This window comes from Trichosurus vulpecula, chromosome 1 (assembly GCF_011100635.1).
Source record: "Trichosurus vulpecula isolate mTriVul1 chromosome 1, mTriVul1.pri, whole genome shotgun sequence".
Lineage (NCBI taxonomy): Eukaryota > Metazoa > Chordata > Mammalia > Diprotodontia > Phalangeridae > Trichosurus > Trichosurus vulpecula.
Genome location: NC_050573.1, coordinates 525252833 through 525279057, shown reverse-complemented (window position 1 = coordinate 525279057; position 26225 = coordinate 525252833). Strand labels below are relative to the sequence as shown.

The window sequence follows — 26225 nt, the reverse complement described above, 5'->3', positions numbered from 1 at the left end:
CAAATGGCTACTTAAAGAGCTTCAGCTGTGGCTGCTTCTGGCCCTAGGTCCACCCGGTGGGAGGAATCAAGCAGCGGATCAGAGCGGGAGTACAGGGAGCACTTTGCTGGTGCACAGGCAGGGTTCTCTTGCTTTGCCCTGCTTGGATCTGGGCTGCGGTCCTGGTTGGTGGTTCCTGGGGGAGGATCGGAGCACTGGTGTGACAGAGCTTGCGGTGGCTGTGGAGAGGGAGTCCTCCACAGCAAAAAGGAGTGCTTACACTCACAGACCAGAGCACAGGCCAGGAGAGAAGTAGCTCTGAACACAGCAATGCAAAACCCCTGAAGCTTGGGAAAAAGCACTCTCCACTCTGAAGACAGTCGTACCCTGACCAAAAGCTCAAAAGTCAAGTAAATGGCTGGGAAGATGAGCAAGCAGCATAAAAGGACTCAGACTATAGAATCCTTTTTGGTGACAAAGAAGATCAAAACATACAGCCAGAAGAAGTCAACAAAGTCAAAGAACCTACATCAAAATTTCTAGGGACATTTTAGGTACTTTCTTGGCATAATTGGCTTTCTAGAACAGCTGGACAAATTCACTGCTTCAGCCACAGTATACTAGTGTGTCTGTCTTCCTGCTGCCCCTTGAATAGTGATCATTTCCATCTTTTATCACCTTTGGCAATGTACTATGTGTACAAAGAAACTAGAATTGTTTTGATTTATATTTGTCTTATTATTAGTGACCCTAAGCAACCTTTCAAAGCGTTAATAGCTTCTTTTGAGAACTGTTTGTTCATAACTTTTGACTATTTACCGTAATTGGCCCACATTTATTAAGTAAAGACTGTATGTCAAGCACTGTACTAAGAGCTAGGGATACCAAGAGGAAGGAGTACATTTCAGGTTCAAGGGACAGTAGGTACCAAGGCACCAAGATGGGAGATAGTGTCATATATACAGAAAAGCAAAAAGGCAGTATGTAGGGGAAAAGAATAATGTGTAAAAAGACTGGAAAGTTAGAAAAGAGTCCTGTTATAACAAAATTTAAATGCCAAAGAAAAGACTTTCTGTTTGATCTTAGAAATAATAGGGAGTCACTGGATTTTATTGCTGGGGGGGAGGGCAGTCAGGAAAGGTTGTAACAGTCAGATCTGCCTCTTAGGAAAATCACTTAGGCAGCTGTGTGAAAGACAGACTGGAATGGGGAGGTCTGAGACAGGAAGACCAAAAAGGAGCCAATTGCAATAGTCCAAGTGACAAGTGTTAAAGTCCTGAACTAGGGTGGCAGCTATGTGAGTGATGAGGAGAAGATGCATAGAAGAAACATTATGGAGATACAAAGGACAAAATCTGGCAGCCAGTTTGATATGTGAGGTGAAGAGAACGAAGAGTGAGGATGACACCAAGGCTGCAGACCTGAGTGACTGGAATGAAGGTGGTACCCTTAATAGTAATAGGGAAATTCAGAAGAGTACGTTTAGGAGGAAAAACAATGAATTCTGTTTTGCACATGGTAAGCTTGAGATGCCTGTGGGATACTGAAACAGGAATTACCAATAGGCATTTAGTTGGTGACAGAGAGTTGAAGCTAAGGAGAGTGACTAGGGTTGAATATATAGATCTAGGAGTCTTTGGCAAAGAGATGGCAATGAAATCTATGGAAACTGATAAGGTCACAAAGTGAGAGTATAGAGAGAAAAGAAAAGTGGGCCTAAGATGGAGACTTGAGGTACATCCACAGTTAGTAGGCATGACTGGGATGATGAGCACTCAGACAGGTAAGGGAAGAACCAGTGTCATGAAAACCCAGAGGGAAGAGAGGAGGAGAAGAAAGTGATCAACTGTGTTAAATGTTGCAGAAAGGTCAAGAAAGATAAAAACTGAGAAATGTATCAGATTTGACAACTAATCGACTAATAAATAATGAGCAATTAATGATATCTAGCAAGGGAAAGCCTTGGGTGTGTTTCAAGGCAGCAAGAAAGGAAGAGGCCAAAGATTATCAAGAAATGAGGCAATCTGCTGGAGAAGACTGGAGAGAATGGGATAAACAGTATTTGTAGTGAGTTAATCTTGGCAAGAAGAGGGAGCCACTCCTTCAGACTGAATTAAGAGAGTAAATACAGTGAGAGATGATGTCAGGTCAATGAGTTGTGAAATGAGGAGGGAGTTTAAGTCAAAGGGCCTTGATCTTTTGAGTAAAGAGTGAGGTGAGGACCTCAAATGAGAAGACGCTAAGAGATGCTGAGAGTCTGATGGAGAATCAGTTAGGGAGAAGTAAAAGAATTGCTTTGTTGCAATGAGGGCCCCCTTGAGATTAGATAATATAAATCTGTAATGGACCTGATTAGCATTCCTTTGAGGAAGGGTTCTTGACCTTATATATCTGTGTTAATTCACAACTTATTTTGGGTAACAGACCTCCAGAGATAGTTGATGCAAAATTATCTCCCCTGACAGTTTCCTTTCTTATTCTAACTGCACTTTATTTGTGCTAAAGTTTTTTAATTTCATGTAACTGAAATTATCTATTTTTTATCTTTTATGATCGCCTCCATCCCTTACTTAGTTAAGTGTTTTCCCCCTAATCATGGCAGTGAAAGGTATCTGATATTGTTCTTTTCTAATTTTTAAGAATGACTGGTTCTTCAATATTCAGGTCGAATATCCACCGTGAGCTTATTGAGACATATAATGAAATATATTCGTCCATGTTTGTCCAAGTCTACTTCCCCCTAATTTTCAACCTCTCTTTATCCACTGGCTCCTTCCTTGATGTCTATCAACTTGCCCTAATCTCCCCTTTCCCATCTGCCTTTCATTTACTTCTCTCACACACCCTCTGCATTCTAATCAGACCAGTTACATGAAGCTTCCTCTCCTATCTCCAAGCCTTTACACAGGCTATTCCTCTATGCCTGGAATGCTCTCCCTCCTCATCCCTGCCTCTTGGAACTCTCCTACTGTCCTTCAAGGTTTATCTCAGGTAGAAGCTCCTTCAAGAATCTTTCACGATTCTCTTAGTAGTTATTATCCCCCTTCTGTCCTGAAATCACTTTGAATTTATTTTGTATATAGCTAATAATTGCTTACCTGTGAACAAGTTATATTCCTTAGTAGAATGTGAACCTCTTGAGGGCCAAGCAATCTTATGTTTTGTATTTGTATCTCTAACACCTGGCACCATGCCTGGCACAAAATAAATGCTTGTTGATAGGTCACCTCTGAGATGGAGAAATCATGGCCCTGTAAATCACTGGTAGGTGAGGAGGACTACCAAAACACATCACATTGGAATTTTTTTTCTCTCAACAGCAATGATACAGTTTACATATGCCTCAGTATTTGATGGACTCCACACAACTACAGGATATCCTGACCTCCTTCCCCAGAAATCTATCTCCCCAAAATTTCTTATGATAAAATTCACATTGCCCTATGTTAAGTTCTTGACAAGCAATGGTACATGCCACTCCCTATTCTCCGCCTTCTAACTCCCAGCCACCCCCACAGATGGTATATTAATAACTGGTGCCTTTATCATAGCCTCCCTTAATATGTCAGCTTCTAACTACTCATCTTCTGGGGAAGACTGAAACAAGTTCCAGCTGTGTGTTCACTCTAAAGCCGACTATTGGCAACTTGGGTCTCTAGAATTAAAAAAAAAAAAAAAAAAAAAGGTCAGAATGAAGAATCTGCAGGAAAAAATCTTCAGCAGAAATAAGAAATAATAGCCTGCATATTAAAGACTCAAAATTCACTCTAAAAAGTTCACCCACAGGGTAAAAGTAATAGTTCTTAGTAGGAAGACATTAACTTTCATAAATAGATTCTCCTGCAAAATGAATATGTCAGAGTTAAGAGAGATATCAGAACCAAGACTTCCACTGATTTCCATTTTCCCTGGCTTAACTAAGTCACTTGTTAGAAGGCTTTTTTATTGGCCAGATCTTGGGCTCTGGTTATGGGAAAGAGAATTCTAAGCTTTGTACTGTGTGATTTCAGCAAATTACTTAAAGACTTGTATACCCTCACAACATGACGATGCAGAACTATGAAGACTGACTGACAACAGCACTGTCAGGCTAAGTGTCTAGGAAGCTACTAAAAAGCCTTACTACAAATGCCTTACTTAACTGAGAGAAGTTTTTTCTTTACTTACAATTTTGTTCACAGTTAGGCTCTTGCTCAGGTGACTATGGGTGAGAATGAAGCTCACAGCAAGCCTATTACTGATGCTTGCTCAGTTCCTTTTTATTATGATTTAAATAACTCACATTTATATAGAGTTTAAGGTTGATAATGCTTGTCGCCAAACTCTCTGAATTAGGTGGTGCAAGTGTTATTATCATCACTTTATTGAGAAGGAAACTGAGGCTCAGAGATTGTATGTCCAAACTCAGGTCTTTTGATGCCACCGCGTTCTAACGCAGTAGGTTTATCAGTCTTTTCCATTAACAGTGTACTCTTCTCAATACCATTCCAAAACATTTCAACAACACCCAGTCTTGATCCCATGGGGTACCAGTTTTAATGATTTATTAACTCTTGAATTCCTCAGCTCTTCACTCCTCCTGATCACCATCTATCCCAATGTGCTAATCTTCATTCCCGAAGTAATCCTCACCATCTGATTTTTTTGTTTGTTTGTTTTTGCAGGGGGAGAAGGACAGGCAATTGGGGTTAAGTGACTTGCCCAAGGTCACAAAGCTAGTAAGTGTGTCAAGTGTCTGAGGCCGCATTTGAACTCAGGTCCTCCTGACTCGAGGGCCAGTGCTGTACTCACTGCGCCACTTAGCTGCCTCTTTACCATCTGATTTTTCTCCTCCTGGGCTGCTATCATCGCAAAAAGCCAGGAAATCAAATTAACTTCACCTAATACAATTGTATGGTGCATAACCATATTTATATAAATTGTGAAAACAGCTTTGAACGGTAGGGTCCCAGCTCCCTGGACACGTGAATGCTAAGGCTAAAAGGACCTGGAGCCTAGCACAGCTCTCTTCCCCATATGTTTGCCTGGTATGGCGGTTGCAGTTAATTTTTCTGGGTCTCTGTCCTCCACTAATCATTAGGTAACTCAGATAAATATCCTGATTTCGATAGTCCAGGGAACCCCATTGCTCTATTAAATGGCTGATGGCAGTCTCATGTTAGTGCTGTATCAGCTCTTTGTCTACAACTTAACGTGAGCAAGAGTGAGAGAGAAAATCAGAAAGCTGAACCTTTTAGAATCCCTAGTTCCCTTCAAAGCTCCATCTACAACATGAAGCCTTTCCTGATCCTACCAGTTGTTAACGCTCTCTTTCCTCCTGAAAAAGTTGTATAGATGTTTTCCACCACTCCTAAATCATGCAAACAGTGCTAACCAGGTCCATTACAAATTTATGGTATTTAAGCTCAACTGGGTTCACAGCCATAGGGCACAATCTTTTTTACTTTTCCCTAAAGACGGGTCAGCATAGTCAAAGCTATGCTTTTTCTAGCAGGAATGTACGGCTGTGAAGGTAGCACTATAAGGAGAGCTGAGTGCTGCAGAAGTGACAATTTTGAATTGTGGTGCTGGAGAAGACTTTTGAGAGTCCCTTGGACAGCAAATAGATAAAATCAGTCAATACTTAAGGAAACTGATTTGGGGCACTCAGTGGAAAGTCAAATACTGAAGCTGAAGCTTAAATATGCAAAAGATAGAAGGGCCTAGCATGCTATGGTCCACGGGTCACAAAAAGCTCAAGGGTCAAGTAGTTGGCTGGGAACATGAACAGGCAGCGAAAAGCGGTCTCAGATTCAGGCTCAGACTTTGGAATCTTTTTTTGGTGACAAAGAAGACCAAAACATACAGCCAGAAGAAGTCAACAAAGTCAAAGAGACTATGTCAAAAGCCTCCAAGAAAAATTTGAATTGGTCTGAGGCCATGGAAGAGCTCAAAAAGAATTTGGAAAAGCAAGTTAGAGAAGTAGAGGAAAAACTGGGAAGAGAAATGAGAGTGATGCAGGAAAACCAGGAAAAACAAGTCAATGACTTGCCAAAGGAAAACCCAGAAACTACTGAAGAGAATAACACCTTAAAAAATACACTAACTCAAATGGCAAAAGAGCTCCAAAAAGCCAATGAGGAGAAGAATGCCTTAAAAGGCAGAATTAGACAAATGGAAAAGGAGGTCCAAAAGACCACTGAAGAAAATATTACCTTAAAAATTAGATTGGAGCAAGTGGAAGCTAGTGACTTTTTGAGAAATCAAGATATTATAAAATAGAACCAAAGGAATGAAAAAATGGAAGACAATGTGAAATAGCTCATTGGAAAAACCACTGACCTGGAAAATAGATCCAGGAGAGATAATTTTAAAATTGTTGGACTACCTGAAAGCCATGATCAAAAACAGAGCATAGACATCATCTTTCAAGAAATTATCAAGAAGAACTGCCGTGATATTCTAGAGCCAGAGGGTAAAATAGAAATTGAAAGAATCCACTGATCGCCTCCTGAAAAAGATCCCAAAAAGAAAACTCCAAATTCCAGAGCTCCCAGATCAAGGAGAAAATACTGGAAGCAGCCAGAAAGAAACAATTTAAGGAGTGAGGAAACACAATCAGGATAACACAAGCTCTAGCAGCTTCTACATCAAGGGATCAAAGGGCTTGGAATATGATATTCTGGAGGTCAATGAAGCTAGGATTAAAACCAAGAATCACCTACCCAGCAAAACTGAGTATAATGCTCCAAGGCAAAACATGGACTTTCAATAAAATAGAGGACTTTCAAACTTTCTCAGGGAAAAGACCAGAGCTGAATAGAAAATTTGACTATATATATATAGAGAGAGAGAGAGAAAGAGACAGACAGACACAGAGGGCACAGGGTGAGTTGAATATGAAGGGATGATATCTCAAAAAATAAAATCAAATTAAGGGATGACAGAGGAATATATTGAGAGAGGGGGAAAGGGAGAGATAGAATGGGGTAAATTATCTCACATAAAAGTGACAAGAAAAAGCAGTTCTGTTGGAAGGAAAAGGGGGCAGGTGAGGGGGAATGAGTGAATCTTGCTCTCATCAGATTTGACTTGAGGAGGGAATAACATACACATTCAATTGGGTACCTTACCTCACAGGAAAGAAGGAGGAAGGGGATAAAAAAGGGGGGACAATAGAAGGGAGGGCAGATGGGGGAGAGGTAATCAAAAGCAAACACTTTTGAAAAGGGACAGGGTCAAGGGAGAAAACTGAATAAAGGGGGACAGGCTAGGATGGAGGGAAGTATAGTTAGTCCTTCACAACATGAGTATTGTGGAAGGGTTTTATATAATGATACAGGTGTGACCTATGTTGAATCACTTGCCCTCTTAGGAGGGTGGGGGGGTAGGGAAGAGAAGAGAGAATTTGGAACTCAAAGTTTCAAAAGCAGATGTTCAAAAAAAAAGTTTTCACATGCAACTGGGAAATAAGATATGCGGGCAATGGGGCATAGAAATCTATCTTGCCCTACAAGAAAGTAAGGGAAAAGGGGATGGGGGAGAGTGAGGTGACAGAAGGGAGGGCTGACTAGGGAACAGGGCAGTCAGAATATATGCCATCTTGGAGTGTGGGGAGAAGGTAGAAATGGGGAGAAAATTTGTAATTCAAAATCTTGGGGAAATAAATGCTGAAAACTAAAAATATTAAGTAAATAATAAAATATAAATTTAAAAAACATTAAGTTTGCCATCTTATATGTGTGTGGCTGGTGGCACCCCAAAACAATTAGAATAGTAACATCAAAGATCACTGATCATAGATCACCATAGCAGATATAATAAAATAATGAAACAGTTTGAAATATTGAGAGAATTACCCAAATGGGATACAGAGACACAATGTGAGCACATGCTGTTGGAAAAATGGTGCTGACAGATTTGGTTGATGCAGGGTTAACACAAATCTTCAATGTGTAAAAAATGTAGTTATCTGTGAAGTACAATAAAGCAAAGTGCAATAAAACAAGATATGTCTGTAATGTGGGTCTGTGAGACAAAAGGAGAACATGGGGAGTACTTGGTACTCAAGGAAGCCACAACACAGTGCTACCTTCTCTATGACCCCTCAACAGAAAGACCTGTTCACAAGGCTTGCATGCTATCTTTCAAAACTGGGATCAGATTGAGAAGAGAAGTCTCTTTTTTGAAATTAAGAAACTAAAACCCAGAAGAGGTCAAGTGACTTGCCTAAGTTCATACAGGTAGTAAGAAGCAGAGCCAGCCTCTGCAATGTTTATACCAATCTCTCCCAAACCCTGTTGCCATCACTTAACTTCTAGGGCACTTCCCCAAGTTTTTCAATGGTTCTCATACCTGACTAATTATGGTCTTCTACACCCTACTATTAAGAGGATCAGAATATTTGCAACTTACCACCTCAGGAACAAAACCAGAGATTTATAAGGGGAAGAGTTATTTGGATAGTGGAAAAGCAAAAAAAGATTCAATGGAACCTCCAAGACTCAAAATTAATACAAAAAATTTTAGAAAGGCCATGGATAAACTGAAGAAAGTCCAGAGGAGAATAACTAGGGTGATAAAGGGAGTGGAGATCATTCAATATGAGGTGGTGGGGCTGTTTAACCTACAAAGGAAAAGACTGAAGGGAAACGAAACTTTTATCTTTAAGTATTTGAAGGACTGTTGTATGGAAGAGGGAAAAGACTTGTACTGCTTGGACCCAGAGGACAAAATTAAAAGCAATGAGTGGGAGTGGATAGCTGCAGATTTAGGCTTGATGTAAAGAAGAACTTTCAAATAATTAGAGCCATGAAAACAATTAGAATGGACTCCCTTGGGAAATAGAACATTTCCACTCACTGGACGTTTTCACACCCACCTGTCAGTAATGTTTTACAAAGAATTCCTGTTTAGGTACAGGTTGACCTAGACAACCACTGAGGTCCCCTTCAGCTCTACAGTTTTGTGGCCTCCAACTGGGAACCTGGTATACATGCAGTCACTGATTACAGAGGCACTGCCTCTGCTCAAAGCCTGCTCTTACAGTTTCCAATATTCAACAATACGGACTGAGGTAGCCAGTGGAGAACATAATGTTTGCTGTATGTCCTTGTCTTTGTTTAGCCCACAAGATTATCTTAAAATACAATAAGCTCTATAAACTCAGCCTTATCTAAATTCTACGCTATTTTAATTTAATTTTGGATGACCTGAGCATAATTTAACAAGTATGTATCATTCTCTGCCTCTCCCAAGCATCCAACAAAAACCAGAAATCACTGTATTCATTTCTCCTCACCTCCTACAGCACAATGTACACAAGGGATTACCCTCTTTTATTCAGTGACTGGGTCTGGGCTACTCTCTCAGCATGGCACTGATTTTTAAATGCCAGTCCTTTAAAAAAAAACCCAGCAGGTTCTATCAATGCTCTGCCACCCTCCCTTCCATCTCTTTATCGCCCTAGATATACAACATTGCGATGCCCCAAAGAAAAAAAAAGGCAATTAGGGAAAGGCAGCATATTTGGGAAATAAAAATCAAAACAACCTGAGCGCTAGGCTATGACAGTAATCCGATTATCTCCTTCATTTTTTTCTCTTACTTCTAATGCTAGAAATCCAAGTTCCTCTAGATAAAATATGCATAATATATTCTATTGCTTCAATCTCCATCTCCCATTTAAGTTGAAATTCAGCTTTGGATACCTGGGAAGTAAACTTTTGCTAAGTACTTAACCTGAAGCCCACTAGAAAACAAGCCAAGTCAACAAGCATTTATTAAGCTCCTACAGTGTGCCACACACTAGGTCAACTATATACTATGAAAGTATACAATGGCAAAAAACAGTCCCAAACCTCCAGGAGCTTACAGTCTAACGGACAGATAACTTGCAAACTACTCTGTACGAGCAAGATGTATTACAAGATAAACTGGAGGCAGTTTCAGGGAGAAGGCACTAGTATTAAGGGGAAAGGCTTCCAGCTAAAGCTGGGCTTTTAGCTTAGATATGAAGGAAGCCAGGAGATAGAAATGAGGAAGAAGAGAATTCTAAGCAAGGGAGACAGCCAGTGAAATTACTTACAGCTATTAGAAGGAATGGAAATGGCATGCTAGGAAATATAACCATACAAACTATTATTATATAATATTCATTTACTTGAAAACTAGTAGGACCAAATTTTATTTCTTTACATTTATGTACATGGACTCCATCCCATTTTCTACTACTGTTTCAGATCAGAGGGCAACTGGGCATTTTGGTGGGTGACCTAAACATTTTACTCTTTTAGGATATGGGAAAAAGAAGAAAATGAAAGTATCTTAGAAATCCTAGAACCTGTCTAGTGTGGCGTGCAACGACATTCTAGGCATTTGTCTGATTTACTCCAGCAGGAATACAATCCTGGCTCCAAATCATCCTCTCTCCACTCTCTCATCCCCACCGCTTTCCCACCAAAAACTTGGACCCAGGGCTCTGATAGGTGAACTTTCTGCTTTACCTTACCAGCAACCAAGCCTCCACGTCATTCCCAGGCTGCCTAGTTTCAAACCGTGATATACTATATAACTCCCTTCACCCTTTTTCTAGCTCTTCAAGTATTATCTTCTCCCATTAAGTTGTGTGCTTCTCAAGAACAAGAAAGTATTTGTATCCCCAGCACTTAGCACAGCGTGTGGCACATAGTAAGAGCTTAATAAATGTTCTATCTGTAGATCTATAACAATGAAAACTTTGGCAAAATCCCATTAAATACCATAATAAGAATTTTTCTTTAAAACAAAACTACTTCTATGTCCCAACAGGTGACCCACAGTATTAGGTGATGCATGAAGGAAAATTAACTAAATGGAGGAGGAGGAGAGCTGCCAGGATAGCAAGGAGCTAAGAATATATGTTTTATGAAGAACTGAAGGAATACTTAAAATGGACCCTGTCTGTCCTGGAGAAAAAACAACTAAAGAAAGCCATGATAAAAGTCTTCAAATATTAGAATAGCTGTCATATGGAAGGGCAAACAAACTTGTTCTGTGATGTAGCAGAAGGCTGGCCTAGCCATCAGTGAGCTTAAGTTTTATCTTAACATAAGATCATTTAAATTTTTGAATTTTTATATTTTTTTCCAATTCTATGTAATGACCAACTTTTAACATTCCTTTTTGAGTTCTAGATGCTCTCCCTTATTCCCTCCCCCCTCACTGAGAAGGCAAGCAATTTGATATATATTATACATGTGCAGTCATGCAAAACTTATTTCCATATTAGCCATGTTGTGAAAGAAAATGGACCAAAAAAAAACCCAAGAAAAATAAAGGATTTTTAAAAAAAAATATGCTGTGATCTGTATTCAGACTCCTTCAATTCTTTCTCTGGAGGTGGATAGCATTTTTCATCAAAAATTCTTTGGAATTGTCTTCTATCATTGTATTACTGAGAATAGCTAACTCATTCACAGGTGATCAACAAGAGCTCTGTAATTAAGAGAGCTATCCAATAGCAAAAAGAGGGTAAGGTAAGTTACCCTTCACTGAAAGTATTAAAGCAGAGGCTGGATCAATATCCCACAAGGATGGTGTAGAAGAAATCATTCACTATGTGGAAGACTGAACTAGATCCATAAGCTCTCTTCTAATTCTAAGAATTCTATGACGCTAAGATAGTAGTTACAACAAATCCACAGTAACTAATAAACTTGTACATCCAAATTCACGTCCATCTAGCTGTGGCTCTAAGCATGTTTATGTACTGTACTGATAGGAATGGAAAGAGAAAACCCAAGTACTAGTCAAGCTTTGAAAAGCTTTTTACATCTACTATGACAAATACTCTTTTTAAAACCAGATCTGTGATTTCGGTGGAGTAGGAACTTGCAGTGAGGAAATTCCCTCTACCACTGCATATTAGCACCTGTTCTGCAACTCAGATTCTTAGTTGTCTGAGGCACTGAGGCGTTAAACAACTTTCACAGTGGCATAAAGTCAGTATTGACAGTGTCAGGGCAGGGCTTGAACTCAGGTCTTTTTGCTTCTGGACTCTCTTTTCTCTCACTCAGGTGAGGTGATGAGGTCTCACTCAGAGACCTCATCAGTTCCATGGGTTTAGTTATCTCAATATATCTGAGCTCCAGTCCATTAACACCAACTGCTTATTGAACATTTAAATTGGATATCCCACAGACTCAACTCAACACACCTAAATTAGAACTCATTATCTTTCCCCCAAAACATACCCTCTTCCTAACTACCTCATTTTAATCAACTGCATCACCATCCATCTAGTCACCTAGTTTGAAACCTTAGAGTTAATCTCAACTCTTCCCTCTCCCTTATCCCACACATACACAATCAGCTGCCAATTCTTGTCGATTCCACCTCTACGATATCTCTCAAACCTGTCCCCTTCTCTCTACTCACAAAGCCACTGCCATCAGCCTTCTATCTGGTCTCTCCACATGAAGTCCCTCACGCATTTCCAGTCTATCCCCTCAGCATTTCCAAACTGATGCTGCCAGAGAGATGTCATAGTATAATGGATAGAGAGGTAGCTTCAGAGTCAGCAACAGCCGTGCAAGTTCTGTCCCACACATTGGCTATAGGACCCTGTGTAAGTCAATTAACTTCTCACTGCCCCAGAAACCTAAGCCTATAAATCACAGAGAATATCTCACTCTATATTGATACAGGTAGCCCCTCGTCAAGTACTCTCTAAACCAAGGAAATCATGGGTACATTAAAAAAAAAATCTTTGCAGCAAGTTTCTCTGATAAAAGCCTGCTATCTAAGATATAAGACCCCAACTCAAATATACAGGAATTAGAGTAATTCTTAAATAAATAGTGAAATGATATGAACAGACAGTTCTCAAAGTAATTAAGCCCAAACTATCAAGAGATAGATGAAAAAAGGCCCAAATTACTAAAAATTAAGAGAAATGAAAATTAAAGTAATTCTGAGGTTTCATATCACACCCATCAAATAGGCACAGATGACAAAAAATAAAAATGATAATGCTGCAATGTCCAAGAAAAAAAGGCTCACTAATGCACTGCTGAGAAAACTGTGAATTGATCCAGCCATTCTAGAAAATAATTTAGAACTATGCCCCAAAAGTCATGCCTATATCCCAAAAAGATCAAAGGAAAAATACTACTATATACAAAAATATTTATAGGCGCTATTTTTGCTGTAGCATAGAACTATAAACAAAGAGAATGCCCATCTATTGAATGAATTATGGTATGTGAATACTATTACCCCATAAGCAATGAAAAATGTCCCTGACAAAATGGGCAATTTCAGAGAAACCTCAGCAGAGTTGTACGAACTGATGCAGGGTGAAATAAGTACAACTAGGAGAACAACTGATACAATAACAGCAACAATAACAGGACTTGTGAATTTGGATCAGCGTAACGACTAACCACCATTCCGGAGAACCAACGATGAAGCCTCCAACTACCTCCTAACAAAGCATAATAGACTCAAGGTACGGGATGAGGCATGCATTTTTGGACATGACCACTGTGGGAATTTGTTTTGACTATGAATATAGTCTATATTTCACAGATATAAAATATATTGCAACAGGGTTGTCAAAAAAAAGGAAAGAAAAAGAAAATGGGGTCACTGAAGCATTTTTTTAAATGCACAAAAGAGAACAGAAAGAAAGCCAGAAGGAAATACAAACAGGACAGCTTTGGAAGTTACATTTTGATTTTACTACATACTTACAAGGAAAAGCAAGCTGTACGTTAGAGATTTGTAGTTTCACGAGATTTGTAGTTTCACGTACACCTTTTTTTTGTTCTTTGTATATAGAAATGCTCATTTTATTTAGTGTTTAAGTTCAGAATTTAAAAAAAAAACTCAAATGTTATAAACACTCCAAAAAAACCCCACCACCACCAATATTCCTAAAACACTGGTCTAACTGTATGTTGTTCCCTTACTCATTAACTCCAGTGGCTCCTGTAGGATAACATATACACTCTTTTGTTCAGCGTTTAAAACTCTGCACAACCTGATTCTAACCTGCCTTTTCAGCCTTATTAATATTGTTCCTCTTCACACACTCTATAATCCAAGCAAACTTTCATTCTTGATGTTCTCACATACCACACTCTATCTTTCAACTAGTTACTTTTGGAAAGGCTCTCTGTCTCCCATGCTTTGAATCCACTCCCTCCTCACTTCCACCTTTTAAAATCCTTAATTTCCTCCAAAGCTCAGTGCCATCAATACCTTATACATGAGGTCTTTCCTGGTCCCTCCCAGCAGTTAGTGCCTTCCCATGCCTCCAAAAATTATTAACTACAAAAATTTTGTATATACTTTTACAAAATATTTACTTACACACTTATGTATAAAAAAGGCTCTGAGAACACAGAGAAGTTAAGTGATTTGTTCAAGAAATGTTACACAGCAAAGCAGTGGCAGGGATTGGGTTAAAATCCAGACTTGAATTTCCTATTTAAATTAGCATCTCTCTCACAAGAGAACGAACGTAAGCCCCCTGAATGCAAAAATTGTTTCGTTTTTGTCTTTGTATCTCCAGCATCAGCAATAGGTTCCCAAAGTGGGCGATACTGCCCCCTGGGGGGCACTGGAATGATCCAAGGTGGGGTGGCAGTAGCCTCAGGTTCGGGGGCATTAAATAAAAATAAGGGAGTGGTGTAAGCAGAAGGAAAGAAAAGAAGATAAGAAAATTCTGAAAAACTGTTCATATATGTTTCATCTCTTGTGTAACAGAGTTAAAAGTTATAGTGATTACATTATTTTCCAAGTAAACATACAAAATGCAAGTTATAACCCATCAGTGGTCAAGTCCGCTGACAGGTCTTAACAAGCAAGTGTTGGTGAGCAAGCATGTTGCACACTTTCAGGAAGTCCGGCATGCATCAGCAGGAAATGTGTATATAATAACTTGTTTACAATATGATACTATATGCTTACATGATGCTATATTGTCTCATCAAAATTTCAGTGCAGGAAAAAACCCACAAATTTACAATAAATTATGAAACTTAAGATGCATCATTTTTTAAAAATTTAAGTATTTTTTGAAATGACACAAATTTCAAAAAAAAAAAATTAAAGGGTTAAAGAAAATCGATTTCCAGGGGGCACTGAGTAATTTGTTTTTTAAAAGGGGGCCAAATTAGTTTGGGAACCTCTGATCTAGCTCAATGACAAAATAGAAGGTATTTGGTCAACCCACTATTCCAAATAAATCCTCAACTTTACATAGTCCTTTTACAAGGTGCTGTCATTTACTTCATTAGATTCTTACAACCTTCAGAGGAAAGTAGGGCAGACATTATCATCCACATTTTACAAATCGGGAAAGTGAAGCATAGGAAAGTTAAGTAATTTATCCAAAGTCATTCAGTTAGTGACAGGACCTGAACGAGTATTCATGTATATGTCAACTAATCCTATCTTGCTCATCAAAACATTCCAACCACCCCCACCAAAACCAATTCAGGTACTTAACCACCTCCTAACATAAAACACAACCTGTAAAGATTGAGAAACTTAAAGGGAAAGGGATATAACATAAATAATTCCTCCTTCCCTCTCAGTTCAGCACACTCCTTTTCATTTTCTAATTTATTAAAGAGAATCCAGGCACTAACTGTAATCTAACACTAGCTATTACAACCTGGAATGTGGTTTTTAGCAGTGTTCTCACTAAATACAATTTTGTAATGATGAAAAATGGCATGCAATATGAAATTCCTTATAAGAGGTAATAAACTATTTAATCTCTGGAAAATGTCCTACAGGTAAGTAATTTTTAGATGAGTCATCACAAAATTTGTAGAAAATCATTCCAGGTTAACCTAATAGCTCACAGCAGCTAACCGAGGAGTTCATACAGCTTTGTGTATTTATTTTTGCAAAGGTCCACGAACAGTCTAGATGTGGGCTGTTAGCTTAAACAGGAATTTGGTTTTGGGTTTTAATCCTATCTCTGCCACTGACTGGCTATATGACATTTCCTGAGCAAGTCAATTAACTCTTGTGTTCCCAGAGCCTTTTCTCCAGATAACTGTTGGTCGTATCTGGCAGAAGACCATTTAATTAAAATCATCTTACAATTTGTAAATGTACAAAAGTATTTTATAAAGATTCGATTACAGAGTTTAAATAGCTAGCTCTACTGCCTTTGAGGCAACACTCTTTTCTGATACTATATTAGCTCATCAGCAAGATTGGGAAATTTTATAATCAATTTACCCAATGGACTTGGAAAAACCACAGCCAAGTTAAACAAGCTATGGAGCATTTCTTTTTAATAGCTTGGTCCACTAAGAAAGGAGTTAGAGGATATAAAATTACCTCAAATTTTCTGTCATAATCTTTCCAGCACCTATTCTATTGACCTATTCCAGCAAAATGAGCTCTTCAAAAATAAAGCACACTTTTCTAATGAGCTATATTTAATCCAGGTAGAAAGCTGGGTTTGGATCACATTGAAAAATAATATTCAGAGCCAGGCAAATCTGGTGCTTTCTGCTTAGGTAGCTGACCAAAGACTAACTATACACCTTGTTTTCTTGGCCCCTGCAAAATGGTGTGTGGTAGGAAAACTCAGAGCAATATTATCTTTGCTATCCAATTATCAAAGGAGTGGTAGGAGTACCAAAAATAACAAAACAAGGTGCCAAATAATTTAAGTATCTTGGACTCCATGGTATCAATTAGAATATAATTTTTCCATTTGTCTTTTGACCTCATTAGTGGTCCCTTCGAAACTGGTAATAGGAAGTAACAAAGGTGCTCAAACACTATCCAAAGTATGCAGTTAGGAAGAAATACCAACTTTCTAGATATACACACATAATAATTAAGCAATACATATAATTAGCTTTTCATGTATATGAAGATTTTTTAAAACAGAGTACAATGATCAACAATGGAGGGGATGTGGGAAAACTGGGACACTAATGCACTGTTGGTGGAGCTGTGAACTGATCCGACCATTCTGGAGAGCAATCTGCAACTATGTCCAAAGAGGTATAAAACTGTGCATAGCCTTTGACCCAGCAATACCACTGCTAGGTCTGTATCCCAGAGACATCCAAAAAAAGGCAAAAGGGCCTATTTGTAGAAAAATATTTATAGCAGCTCTTTTCCTGGTGCCTAAGCATTGGAAATCGAAGGGATGCCCATCAATTGGGGAATGGCTAGACAATCTGTGGTATATGATTGTAATGGAATATTATTGTGCTATAAGAAATGATAAGCAGGATGATTTCAGAAAAACCTGGACAAACTTACATGAGCTGATGCAAAGTGATATAAACAGAACCAGGAGAATGTTATACACAGTAACAACAATGCTGTATGATGAAGAATTTGGCTATTTTCAGCAATACAATGATCCAAGACAATTTCATGAAATCTGTTTTTTGTGAAATCAAGCTGGAAGAAACTGGAAGAAATGGAAGCTTAAGTGCTAACAGGAGAGAAAAAGACAGAGGCAAGCCAAAAGTGGGAAAGCAGTCAAGAACTCTAAAAGAACATCCAAACAGTTGGGCTTAGGATATGATTAACAGATTAAATGCAAAGGAACATCAGAAGAAGTAAATCATCAGCACTCACTTTGTAGTATAGTAAACTTAGAGGAGAATCCCCACACACACAAGAAACGTAGTAGGAAATTTTCATATCCCACAAAAAAGCCTATTGATTCCTTTCAAAATAATACCTTTTCCTTCAAACGTCCACAGACCTGTACTTTCATTACTACAAGTACTCCTCCATCCACATAAATCCTAACCTCTCCTCACTGAAACAGATGTTTGTAGGTTGCTGTGACCAAAAAAGTTCACCATCGTGTGGCCAACTTTCTGGTGATAACCTACTCCAAACTTAACCAGGCTCTCCTTCAGACCAGACAGACATAAGAAGTCACTGGGAACATGCTCAGAGCATTCTTAGTTCAACAGAATGTGGCAAAGCCAACAATCCCGACACAGCTTTCAAAAACATGTGGTCACCTCCATATCAAGACAAGGTACTAGAGTAGGACTTTAGTGGAGCAAAGAACATACAACACGCATAAAAAAAGAATCTTTTTGTCCAAGTATCCCCTGGCTCCTGAGAGGTAGAAACCTCCTTGTTCTTTCTCCCTTCCTCTAGGATAGACCACCCCCACTCCCAACCCCCAAGGACTCAGCCATATGGCCTTTTTGTATTCTCCTATCCTTCTCACCTGCTGTTACAGTGTCCACATCCCTGGCAGCCAATTCTTCCACCTCTGATCTCTTTCTCAACTCAAACCTCCGGGAGAAGCCTTCTCGGGGCTTCCACAGGTCCTGAATCAAAAGGGGTTTCTCATTATCCCGTAGGACTCGAAGGCATTCTGCCTGCCATTGCTGTCCTAAGTCCCCGAATCGCCCCACCACATCACATAGCACATACTGGCTGGCTGATACTGCATTCAAAGCATAACGCTCCAGTGCCTCCTTTACCAGCTCTTGAGCACTAGAGCTAGCTGTGGCCAGTACACTCTTGTAGTGGGCACCTGTACAGACGTTGTCTCCAAACACCTTCAGGACACCTGGGGCAGAAAGCTGTGTGGAAAGCTCTGCAGGGTCATCACTGGCACCCAAGCTGGGAAAAGTAGAATCAGAGCCTCGGTCCTTGTAGCTCAGTGTTCGAGATAGCACTTGGGAGAGCAGGCGACTCTGACGCTTTAGTTTGCTCTTGCTAGGTGGGGACATGGTGGAAGGAGATCCATAAAACATCATGGGAGAGGTTGTCATGAAACAAGACTTTCAGCTTCGGTCAAAAGACACAAGTAGTTTCCTAGAAGAGAGTAAGAATGAAGATAGATGAATAGCATTATCATAAACATCTTTAGAAGCAGCTGAATGTGGTGCAACAAGACCACTATTCTATTCTCAGGAGGTCTCTCAATCTGAGCCAAGTAAATGACCCTGATCTTAAAGGGGAGATTTGAATGGGCTAAAATAGTTCAATATTTCAAAGATCTTGTGATCCTTTTGCTGTGGAATGAAAATTAGAAATGAAGCCCTCTGTGCTTTAGTAGTCTTTTGGAATTTCTATGGCTTAACATACCTATCACTTAGTAGCCAACCTTGTGATAATGAACTTCATCAGGCACACCCATGGGTTCATCAGCATACCCACAGACACCATTCCAGCTGAGTGGGACATGCCAGGATCTGCTGACAAGGCCCTCCAGAACCTGATGTTCCTTCTATGCCATGATGAAGCATCAGAGAGGGACTGTAGAAAGAGCTCACATACCTTCCCAGAAAGAAACTACGAGAGAGCTCCCATCACTATTACTAGACAGGTGACTATCTCAACCAGGATCTCAAATTTATATCACATATATGCCCAATAATTTCTTTTGCTTGCTTATGCATAATTATTAAAATATGTTTTTCCTTTCTTTCTTTCTCAATGGGAGAATGAGGGTGGGAGGGAAAGAAAACAAATGCTTGCTGACTGAAAAATAAAATGGAAAAAACAAAACAAAAATGCCTAATGGAAGTGGCAATCACATACTTCTCTGTGAGTACAGATTTCTAGGAAGCACCTGATAAAATGCCTTTCATATAGAAGAAGTTCAACAGATATTTGCTGAATGAAAGAAGTATCAATTATAATTAAGGAGCTTAAGTTCAACCAGAATGACCCAGTTTAGCTGAGAAGGTCCCACCTGGCACAGGATTTAAAGGAACTATGCTCATCTCAGAAGTTACAACTCAATTAGGGAACAGTCGAAATTAGCCAGGATTCAAAAGACTTAACCTTTTGCAATCATTCCCCTTGAGTGCTACTGCATTCCCCGATCCTGCTTGCTACCTTCGCTATTATAGAAACATGACTCAAATGCAACCTGGAGACCAGATCTTCAGCAATAAATTTTAAATGGAAAAACAAATTGACATTCAAAAATGCAAACAACAAAATAACAGGTAAAGAAATTGGGTTCTAGCTTGGCAAAGAGATGCTTCTTAAGAACAGCACCTCAGACTGTTAGGAAGTCACACACACAAAGGACACAAAAGGCTAATACAGAAGCAATGTAAGCATGACTGGAATTTCTGCATTCCACCCACTGCTTCAAAACTGTATTTAGGCTCTTTCCAGGCCAGATGGATGCAATATTTTGTTGGGGGGGGGGGGGGTTCAGAGTGGGGTGGATAACAGTTTGAAGACTTAGTGTGCTACAAAAATCATAATTACATAGGACATGTCGCTAACAAATTCAAAGCACTAAAGAAACCTTTTCTCAATCTCTTTTCCCAATATCTCTATAAAAGTAAGGATATGGAGAAAAGATTTTTCTCTCCATTTATGAATTAGATAGCTGAAGGTCACCATAAATAAATAGAATACCTAAAAGCCAAACTCACATCTCCTGGTTCTTAGTCCAGTGACCACTAGACTGCACCACTATGTTCCAATTTCATAACGCCTTAAGTTATCCAGAGGGGGTAAAAACTCTTCTAAAAAGCCTATGGAATTGGAAGTCCAATGAGAGCTATGGCTCTGAAATTACAACATTACAAAATCACTTTGATCCTAGTTTCTAGCTAACTAGTACTCTTCAATTACATTTGTTTGGAGGATTTCTCCCTCCCGTCAAATATATCATGAAAACTCTTTTGGTAATTAGGTCTTAGCCATTCATTTTCTTTAAAAATTAATGATAAGGAGCATGTAACAAAACTAATCACTCCACTAGATAGCCCTGTATTAGCACCTACCTACCAGGTTTTATGAGTTCTAGCTGCTTAACATTCTACATCTTAAGAGAGGCTTACCCCCAACCCTAACTCTTTGCTTAAAGCTCACAATTATGAATCCTCTTACTATGTAGAAAACAAGTAGGTGTGATACATGGCTATATACTCCAATTCCTATGAAGTGCTAGCGCAGAATCACAGAGCTAAAGCTGGAAAAGACCTCAGAGGCCTTCTAGTCTGACCCCACTTTACAGTTGAAGAAACTGAGGCTCAGGGAGGTTAAGTGACTTGATCAGGGTTGAAAATCCAATATGGCTAATATGACAAAAAAGGAAAATGATAAATGTAGGAGGGGATATGGGGAAACCAGGTCAATAATGCACTGTTGGCGGAGTTGTGAACTGATCCAACCATTGTGGAGAGCAATTTGGAACTATGTCCAAAGAGGTATAAAACTGTACATAGCCTTTGATCGAGCAACACTACTGCTAGGTCTGTATCCTAAAGAGATATAAAAAAAAAAAGGAAAAGAACCTATTTGCACAAAAATATTTATAGCAGCTCTTTTTTCTGGTGGTTAAGAACTGGAAATTGAGGGGATGCCCATCAACTGGGGAATGGCTGAACAAGTTGTGGTGTATGATTATAATATTCTTGTGCTGTAAGAAATGACAAGCAGGATGATTTTAGAAAAACCTGGGAAGACTCAAGTGAACCGACACGAAGTGAAACCAGCAGAACCAGGAGAACACCGTAAACAATAACAGCAATATCGTACAGTGATCACGTAGGAATGACGTATGATGATCCAAGACAATCCCAAAGGACTCATGATGAAAAATGCTATCCACCTCCAAAGAATTAATGTCTAAATACAAACTGAAGCATACTATTTTTCACTTTTTTTTGAGTCTTCTTGCTCAAAATGACTAATATGGAAATGTTTTACATGATTACACACGTATAATCTATATCAGATTGCTTACCATCTCAGGGAGGGGGGAGGGGGAAAAGGGAGGGATGGAATTTGTAACTTGAAATTTTTAAAAAAATGTTAAAATCATTTTTACATGTAATTGGGGAAAAACAAAATATTATTTAAAAAAATTTTAAGTGTGTTGGCCACAATAAAAAATTTAAAAACCAAAGGAAAAAAGTCCAAGGAAGTATTTAAACACTGGTTTTCTGACTTCGGAGCCAGTTCTCTTCCCAAATTTCTAAAATTTGTTTGAATACAGGTATTTCAGATAGTCTAAAGATAGGTTAAAAATAAAGTGAGTGTACGAAGCTTTGTTTTGTTGAAGGGAGGGGCACATGTGAAAGAAATCCAGAAAGAAATCGACCTGAAGTTTTGCTTACCTAAGGAATGTGTATTAGGTGTCTTGGTCCCTTCCCATGCCCTAGAAAGCATGTTGGCCATGGTTTCTTCAACACCAATTAAAACATTTAGTATTCTTGTGGCCAGCACATGTCTTTCTGACAGTGTGTTACACTGACAGCTCCCAAGTACCACCAATTCTAAGAGCGATCATATCTCATTTCAGGCTTCCAGAGTCAATTTTCAGAACTGGTGGTTCGGAGTCTGAGAAAAGAGTAAGATTGGCCTATCAGCGTTTCTTAACCACCACAAGAAATTTCACAGTTCTGAATAACAGTTTTCTAATGCTTCTGCCTTTCACATTATCTATTACTTAAGAGCCACTAAAAAAATCTCAAAGGACTTTGAAATGTTTCATACCTCAACTTCTTTACAAGTTGTCCTGTGTACCTGCTCACTCTTTTCTTCCTGGGCAAGTCTGTGCCTATTTAGTACATTTCTGAAGATCTGCTATATTCCTGGAACAAAAAAAACAAAATGTCTTACACATATCATTTGGTCTGCAGTGCCTCTTCCTAATGCAAGGATGGCGGTGGGCAATGTAATGGCTTTGGAAGCCTTAGTCCTTCCAAATGATGCCCCACACACTGCTGGCAGGTTGAACAATCACCTCCAAGTAGGAAAAAGCCATTGTCAGAAAAGTCAGAATTGACACTAAAAATTTCTCAAGACACTAAGATAAGGCCGAGAGGGCTTTCGTGCCCCACCTTTTAAGCAGTTTGCTTTGTAAACATACCGCTAAATTGATTTTGGCAGTTAACAGGAGAAAATAGATGTTTAAAAAAAGTGAATGCTATTCACTGTCTATTACTCCCCTTTAAAATCCATAAGTCTTTGACATAATAGGACCAAAGCCAAATACCTCCACTGGGACTATCATATATTTTAGATTTGATAAAGTATTTTTCTGAGTAATGTCTCACTGCAACTCTGTAAGAGAGGAACTGCTGAGAGTACAGTCATTCTACTCCTGTCTACTTTCTTGAGTAATTACAGGTTGCATATAACATGCTGTTTGTCAAAAATACTGCAGATTCAAAAAGAGGAAAAGTGCAAAAGGAGGAGTCAATGAGAACTCTATGGGGTTGGCACTAGGTAATCTGGTTTATTTCTTAGGAAGAGTGAGCAGATTATTTCTCTGAGTCTTGATACTCTCCTCCCCGACCTCTTAAATAAAATATATATGCTGGTTTGGTGGTACAAAGATGCCGCCTATATTAAACTTGTAATTGCTACTTTTAGGGAATGTTTTTCTCATGTCCTTGAAAGACAGTCCAATTTCTGATGAAAAACAGACTGAAGTCATCCCAGGGTTGGTGCAATGTTCTGTGCAAATGAGATGGGTGGAGGCAAGCCATAGTTCCAAAACTATGATGTGGAACCCATTACAGATTTCAGCCAGTAAAGAAAATAAAAAGTGTGGGCTAGTATACTCTGGTTTCTCACCACCTATTAAAGTCCCCGTATCTCTGTGGTTCCAACAACAACGCTTTTTTCAAATGAAAAAATTACCAAGAGCAAACTAAAAAGCCTTCTGCTATGAAAGACTATTTATTTAGGAGGGTTTTCAATGGATGATTAAAATAAAAACAACAGAATTACCAATAATTCCTAGAAATGAAAGTTCTGAGTGTCTGGTATATATATGACTTTAGAAAAGGTACTACCTGAGTAATCAAAAATTCTTCTCAGCTATTTTGGATTAAACACTTTACATAGTTAAGAGACTTGAAATTGCTTCACTGACTACCAACTTTGGCTCATGTGATGCTAGACATGATATTGAAATATTCCTGTTTCTTCTATAGAGATTAAACAAAGTAGCCCCTCTTATATTTGCTAATCCAGGGTCTGTTTTCTATTTTTTTTTTCAAATGTTTTCTTCTGTTGAACACGATGGACACAGAGCTTGGAAATACATGTCTGGTTGGCACAGAGGGAAAAGGATATAGCTTTTTTTTTTTTTTTGGCAAAAAAAATTAAGAGCTTCATTTGTATTAACTACTGAATCTACTCTGAAAACATGAGAGAACAGGTGCCCTTCTCCCCTAATGTGCTCCACTTACCAAAACTTCCCCCACACATTAAGTATTAACTATGAAGAAGTAAACACTGGTTTTCACAGGCTCCTTTCTTTGGTGCTGTCTTTTTTTCCTTTCATGCTAAATCAATCAACAAAACAGTACCGAATGCCTACTATGTGCCAGGCATTTTTCTCTAGAGCAGGGTTCTTGGGATTCATAAACTTGGACAAAGAAAAAAAAATCACATCTTCATTTTCACTAACCGCTAACTGAATTTTAGCATTTCCTTCAATTATGAATGTAGACAACAGAAGGGATGCACATTTTTCACCAGACTGCAAAAAAGGTTAAAAACTCGCGCTTTAAGGTCTCCTCCAAATCTAACTTTCCTCGAATTTAGGAATCTGTGACCAGAGCTGAAAGTCAAAGGCCACCTCTAGAAAGGCAGCAAAGAACATCTCCTGCCTGCATTCCTACAGTGGAAGTTTCTCCTGGTTATTTAGGGAAGCTACCCACCCCCCACCCCCACCTCTCCGACGCGCTCATACTTCAGTGCTCCTGCTTATAAACTCTCACTCTCTCTCTCTCTCCCCCCTCCCCCTTTCTTGCCCATCTCCTGCATTTTCAGAGCTGAAGTTTCCCCTGGTTATTTAAGGAAGCTCCTCCCTCCCCACATGCACACACTTCAGTATCTCTGCTTACACTTGCACACACACACACACACACACACACACAGAGGGTCCTTCCCCATCTCTCTCGTTGCACCTCCATCACATTTAATAAAAACCAATTCCAGACTCGGGGGGTATGCGCCCCCTAATAAAAACCACCTGCCAGCACTTGCTCGCCCGTGCCGCTGGTACAGTCAGGAGGGCAGGTCTGGTCTCCAATGGCAACCAGACATCCCTCCCTTCAACACTTTCTCCTCTCCTTCGGTCTTCACTTTCTGGGCACGGGGACAGCCCACATCTTCCCGTTTTCTCTCATTCCTCTTTGGAATTTTCCTCTGTCCACGCGCCCCGCTCGCCCGGCCTTCCCTCTGCCCAGGTGATAGGTTTTTCCACCCAGGTCGCCGGGCTCCACGCTCCTCCAGGGAGCCGTCAAAGGCCGGAGGACGCCCGTCGGGACCCGGAGCGGGCAAGGCTTCCGGACTCCCGGGCCCCCCAGTCCCACGCTGCTGCGGGAGGGGGAAGGTCCCGTCGAGACCGGCGCGCGCCCCCACCCCCGTACCGCGCCGGCCTCGCGCTCGATGTCGCCCCCTCCCCCCGCCACGTCCGCTCTCCCACACGCACGTGGACTTGACCTCCCCGGCCCCCGCTCCAAACAGCCCCCTCCCCTCCGCAGGGAGCGGCCCCAAGTTGGTCTTACTCACCGCCCTTCCAGGGCCTCGCTCCGCGGCGCCAGACGCCCCCTGCTGCCTTCCCAGCCGGGAGCTCGGCGAGTCCTCACTCTCTGCCCAGCCGCGTCCGATTTCCTCTCCCGTCCTCGGTCCCTCGCCCCTCGCCTCCCTGTGCCAGCTCCTCTCTCCTCACCTCCGTGCGCAAGGGCAGAGAGGCTGAGCCGGCAGCATCCCACCTCCCCGAGGCCGTTTGGCGAAGCGGACGTTGGCGCCACCTACCGGCCCCTGGACAGAACAGCCGCTCTTGAGGGCGGGGCAGACGAGTAAAGGCTCGTGGGATCCCCACAGACCAGTCTTTCGTGGTGCAGTGCGGTTAGCATTGCTCTGACAATACTTGATATAGAATAATCGGGTTTAACAAAGTTGCGAGGAGGAAAACCGGTTGTAATCCTTTGCAACACCGACTATGGGTCATCTTATGCGGCAAGCTTTTCAGATCTCCCCCACCCAATATTGTGCTAGTAAATGTTTAACAACCAGCCCTCTGGGAGGAAAAAATGTTCATGGGACACACCTTTAAGTTTAATCTGCGTTATTGACATTTTCCCCACCACCATCCTAATTCTAGACAACAAAACAGTAAATCAAGTGCTGATTTGCAACATTTGCCAATTTCTGAGGTATAAATGCAAATTTAACAATCAGCTCTGATTTTGAGCTGGCTCTAGCTCACACGCCCTTCCCTCACTTCCCTGGATCTGTTTTGTATGCATTTTTGTGTATGTTCGCGT

At 40.1% G+C, this 26225-nt stretch overlaps 1 protein-coding gene across 2 annotated transcripts in view; it reads right to left on the bottom strand.

The window, feature by feature from the left end:
- The window catches only part of RADIL (Rap associating with DIL domain), a 111792-nt gene extending 86094 nt beyond the window's left edge, over nucleotides 1-25698 (bottom strand). The window contains exons 1-2 of one of the 2 annotated variants that reach the window (XM_036741237.1): nucleotides 25468-25698; nucleotides 18182-18777 (exon numbers count right to left, since the gene is read on the bottom strand). In XM_036741237.1, the coding sequence (XP_036597132.1) occupies nucleotides 18182-18734 (553 nt within the window). In that variant the 5' untranslated portion in view covers nucleotides 18735-18777; nucleotides 25468-25698. Of the gene's footprint in view, nucleotides 1-18181; nucleotides 18778-22431; nucleotides 22530-25467 lie in introns of those variants that run through there. The other variant, XM_036741236.1, reaches the window with a different exon arrangement.
- Nucleotides 25699-26225: the final 527 nt, after the last annotated feature.